This window comes from Mus caroli, chromosome 9 (genome assembly GCF_900094665.2).
Source record: "Mus caroli chromosome 9, CAROLI_EIJ_v1.1, whole genome shotgun sequence".
Classification (NCBI taxonomy): domain Eukaryota; kingdom Metazoa; phylum Chordata; class Mammalia; order Rodentia; family Muridae; genus Mus; species Mus caroli.
The window spans coordinates 74,223,665-74,229,139 of NC_034578.1; the positions used below are offsets into that span (position 1 = coordinate 74,223,665).

The 5,475-nt window shown below is 36.0% G+C and overlaps 1 protein-coding gene across 50 annotated transcripts in view; it reads right to left on the reverse strand.

Annotated features, from left to right (window-relative positions):
- The window catches only part of Mlip (muscular LMNA interacting protein), a 241,799-nt gene that overhangs the window by 141,751 nt on the left and 94,573 nt on the right, over positions 1-5,475 (reverse strand). For 12 of the 50 annotated variants that reach the window (XM_029481446.1, XM_029481464.1, XM_029481459.1 and 9 more), the window contains exon 1: positions 4,296-4,413. The exons of 36 other annotated variants lie outside the window; for them this stretch is intronic. In XM_029481446.1, coding sequence (XP_029337306.1) covers positions 4,296-4,340 — 45 coding nt within the window. In that variant the 5' untranslated portion in view covers positions 4,341-4,413. Of the gene's footprint in view, positions 1-4,295; positions 4,430-5,475 lie in introns of those variants that run through there. 2 more of the 50 variants (XM_029481448.1, XM_029481472.1) reach the window with 2 other exon arrangements.

Here is a 5,475-nt window from a genome sequence, read left to right on the forward strand (position 1 = left end):
GAAGTGGGGGGCGCTATGGGGGACTTTTGGGATAGCATTGGAAATGTAATTGAGGAAAATATGTAATAAAAATATTAAAAATTTAAAAAAAATAAATAAATAAAATATTTAGAAACACAGAAAAAAAAAAAAAAGAAAGAAATACTCACACCACAAAGATGTGACCAGATATCAATACCAGGAAATACCACAGAATTTTTAACTCTGTGCAAAAACATAAATATAAACAACCAAGACAATATACCTCTTCCAGGATCTCACACCCTATTTTAAAATACCCTAAAAAGGTGAATTTAACTGAAAAATAAGACAAGAATTTCAAAATAGCAATTGTGAATATGTTAAAGGACTTTAAAGAGGATACGAAGGCTTGGAAATATAAGCAAACACTTGAATGAAATAATAAAAACAACTAAGATATAAAAATAGAATTTAACAAAGAAACAGAATCACTAAAGAACAGCAAAACTGAAATAAAACTTGGTAGGAAAAATTCAAGAAATCAAAAGAGTAAGTTCAAAGAAAAGTCTTATCAACAAACTAGATGAAATATAAAAGAAAATTTCAGGTAAAAAAAATTCTTTATGAAAAGATCAAACCTACAAACAAAGGGAATAGATAAAGAAGAAACTGAGGTCAAAGACACAGAAAATATATTTAAATATCATAGAAGAAAATCTCCCAAATCTAAACAGATATCTACTAAGGAGCAAGAGGCATACAAAACATCAAATAGACACCACCAGAAAAGAAAAGCCTTGTGATACATAATAACTAAAATATTAATTTTAAAGTACAAAAAAGAATATTAAAAGCTGAAGGAAAAAATATCAAGTCATATATAAAGACAGACCTGTTAGAATAACAGCTGACATATTGATGGAGACTCTGAAAGCCAAAATGACCTGGAAGGTGCCCTACAAGCTCTGAAAAGCCACATATGTCATATATATATATATATGACATATAATTATAAAATTATATATATATATAATTTTTGCTGGATATATCCAACAAAACTATTGGTCATAATCAAAGGAGAGAGAAAAATATTTCATGATAAAAATAAACTTAAAAATTTTCATTTTGGCAATTTAGTTCTACAAAAGACACTATAAGGAAACTTCAGTCTGAAGAGAATGTTAACTATACTCAAGGAACAAATAATCCCAGAACAGTTAACCAAATGAATTTTTAAAAATCCACAATAAAATAATAGTAATTAATAAGCAATGCTCAGAAATAACTCTCAGTATCAACAGTCTCAATTCCTCAATAAAAGAGCATGAAATATCAGATTTTAATAGAAAGCAGAATCCTTTTTACTTTCTCTGAGAAACACATCTCACCATTAAGGATAGACATCCCCTCGGGTAAAAGAATGGAAGAGGTTATTCCAAGCAGATGGATCCAAGAAAAAAAAATAACATGTAGTTTTTTTAATTTCTGACAAAATAGACATAAAAAAGAAATAATCAGAAGAGATAGTAAAGGACAATGCATACATATTAAAGGAAAAAAATCAAACAAGAGATTAGGATAATTGCAAACAATTATGTACCCAATGCAAGGGCACCCAATTTCATAAAAGAAACACTACTACTATGCTAAAATCACATTGATCCTAACACAATGAGGGCAGATAGCTTCAATACCTGATTCTCACCGTAAATAGATTTTTCTTATTTCTTCCTTTCTGTCCTCCCTTTTTCCCTTCTTTCCTTCTTTCCTGCCTTGCTTTTCTTTTCTTTTCTTTTCTTTTCTTTTCTTTTCTTTTCTTTTCTTTTCTTTTTTTGAAAGAAAGTTTACGAAGTTATGTGGTTAGAAATGAGAAATATCTTGAAAGAGTTGGGGAATGGAAATAATATAAACAAAATATAACATAGAAATTAAAATTATTTGTCATGATCTCTTTACAATAGCCATGTCAGAGTTGACGAGTAGTAGCTCATCATCTGAAAGCAGTACTTCACATTTTTTCCTTAGTGGGAAGAAAGGTTAGACTCCTTATAGGACTGAGAAAGAAAGGCCCTTAAGGCTAATCAACAACACATAATGAATGCTACTGACTTCCTAGGTTTTCCTAGGGATGTTTTCTTACATAGTTAAGCTTGTCAATGTCCTGCAGATATGGAGATCGGTGTAGAGAGGGGTACCACTGAGTACTCAGTAGTTGAGATTCCTTGTCAGCTTGATCTGATTTTTAAATCTCTTAGGAGACACTGCTGGTGTGGCTATGGGAGTACCCCAGAAAGGCTTAACTGATGAGGGAAGAGGACCCACCTGGATGTGGGCAGCAGAATTCAGTGGACCGGGGTTCCAAGCAAAAGACAAGATAGGAGAAGCCACATTGGTGACAGCATCCATCTTCTTTCTGCTTCCTGACTGACGGTTCAGTTTAGCAGGCTGCCTCACACTCCAGCTGCCTTGGCTCCCTGAGCATGTTAACCTACACACTCAAACCACAAGCCAGAATAAACCCTTCATCTCTTAAATTGCCTTAGGCAAGTATTTGGCTACAACAATAAATAACTATCTATAATAATTAAAATATTTATCCTTTCTTCTCCTTTGGGCAAAATAGTCATTTAATAGTTATCAAGAAAGAAGGGATGATATGTTGACCTCACTTCCAGGTGCTTATTCTTGCCCTCATTTTCCTATGAAATGACTTGGTCTCCCTGAAGTCTATCCAAAGGAAATTAAATAGATTTATAGAAAAGCCTTCAGTATAGCCCACAGGTACAAAATCCATTAACTCTTAATAAATGGGCAGTAGCCATATCTTCTAAAGCATATACAGTGATCTAAACTTACTTCCCCAAGTGCCTTGCACAATTGTCCAGCTTAGCTTGTCTTAAATCTCTAAAGTACAAAATTCTGCAAGGGATACTTCCACCTATAGTCTTTTAAAAAGTTGGTAATTATAATTTTAGTACACAAAACAAGAACAAAAGGAAGCCAGTACATAGATGAACAAGATGTGCCCTTCTCACAGTATGATGGAGAGATTTCTAAACATGAACACACGATGAGAAAAAAGGCCACTGAACAGGAGCAAGATAGTGGCCTTCAACTTTATGGCTACACTCTGCCCACAGGAACTTCAATGCCCTCCCTAAGTGAAATATCTACATCAATGTAGGGAAGCAATTCTACTTCCTTATTTAGTTATTATATATATATTATATATATAATACTTACTTATTACATATAGATATATGTGTGTGATATGTGATATATATTATATGTAATCTAAAGATTAAAGGCTTACCTCAGAGTTATGACTGAGTAGGAATAAATTCAGGGATTAATTCCTGTCCTTATATGCATATTCCAGAACATCAGGAAAAGGGCAACCCTTTGATATTAACTTTCAAGAAAGTACTACAAAATTAGCACCCAGGTCTTTCACTGTGTTTATCTAGCACCTGTATTGTGTCTTACCAGAAACCTAAGGTTCACTTGAAAGGACCTTTTGATGGAATGGGATTTGAAGCTACACTAGCCACACTGTGGAATATTCTGAAGATCTATGTTAGCCTGTAGACTGATGAATCCCTTGTTCAGAAAAAAAAAGAAGAAGAAAGCCATTTACCATTTACTGCACACTGTGTGGCAGATCTAACAGAGCCCCAAAATGAATTGCTATGGAGACAAAAAAAGAAAAATCATTTTCCCACAAAGCGGAAGCGGATGCAAGTTAATGGCATTCGCTTCTTAATTGGCAATTAACACTTTCAGCTGCCAATGCCATTTAAACATCTGATCTCTGGGAAATTATTTTAATAACAGAAATAAGAACTAAATGGATTAAAATAGTATACGAAATTTGGCTTGAGATACCCCAAATTGGTCAGACTGACCCCTTCTCACCGGTGGCACAGGCTATAACATGACAGGTGTTTTCCCCAGTGCCTCGCAGGCTGTAAACTCCTTTGCTCAGCTTCAGGCTGTGTGCTTTTCTTTCTTATATTTCCCTAAAAGTGCCCCCCAAACACACCACCGTGTTGGCACCCGCAGCACAAAGGACCAATAGCCTCTTACTAAGAAAAGACATCACAAGCATTCTAACATTAACTCTATGCCAAGCACAATCCTTGGCTTTTTCTTTGCCCAACAAGCAATTTTGTCTTTATCAGTTGCCCGTTTCTCTGATTATAGATACCATCTCATTTCAACAACACAGACAAATTTATCAGCACCCGGGTAGCTCGCCCTCACACCCTCCGCATATACCAGAACAGTGTGTCTTTTAAAGTTACTGAAAGCATTAAGCAAAGACTTCTCTTTACCTTGGGTGTGGTCTCAAGGCTCCCCGCTAAGATGCAGGAGGTCATTTGGAAGTAATTGTTCCTGCAGTCACTCAGAAGCCCCTGCTCTGAAAGCAAACCAATGACTGAGGTGGAAAGAGAGCCTTTTACTAAAACAACACAGGCACACGCACGCAATCGCCTACACACACACACACACACAAGCACACACGCATGCACCCACATGCATATGCACACACACACACGGTTGTGGGGGAGGAGGAATCTAAAAGAAGACAGAACAGATGCTTCTCCGAGTTGAATATTTTTCAGCTCCAAAGGATTTGTTTTGACAATTATTTCTTTTGGAACTTCACGAGAGGTCACACTGACTGCTAAAATGGGATCAGTGGAAGTGAAAAATTGCTACCTCTATGTGTTTGCCCTCTTTTCCTTTCAGGCTTGCAGTCCAATTATGTATTCTGTGAAAGGAAGGGAGAAGCCAGATTGGACAGCAATGAGAAGCTGATTGAAGGGCCCTGGCATCTGCCAGTTTCAGTGATTAGTTGACCACGCTCACAGAGAACATTCAGATGCACAAACACATGCAAACAGAGCGTCTAAATAAAGAACTGGAAAACACAGTGATCATTTTGGAAAGCCAGTCATTTCAGTGACAAGTCCTTGGCGTGTGAACGGCAGTCAATGATATTGGAGCATCCGAGTGACTCAAGTTCTGCTGTTAAACAAAAGTAGCTCTAAAAGAGAGCTTGTTACCAAATAGCTGTCAAAACAAAATTCCCTTCCACTGTTTCTGGAAGATAGTGACTGCCCTGCCTACCTATAAACAAGTCACAAATATTTCTCATGAGATTGATTTATTCAGTATTCCTATTCTCTAAGCATTGATTTTTTTTCTACAAACCTATACAACCTATATTTGTGCATAAGCACTGGAAGATGTAATGTGGAGGGAGCTGGCTATATACTGAACGATATGCAAAAGTGAAGGTTTTATTTCATGTACAGTTACAGCATTTAATATTTTCAACATTGTCAAGAGCTTGAACTTAGGACAATCATGAGTGCAATAGTGACTCACAGTGATTCTATTAAGAAGCAGGGAAAGGCCATTGACTTGTTTGAGTTAATTTTATATCCAGCTACTTCACCGAAGCTGTTTATCAGGCTTAGGAGTTCTCTGGTGGAATTTTTAGGGTCA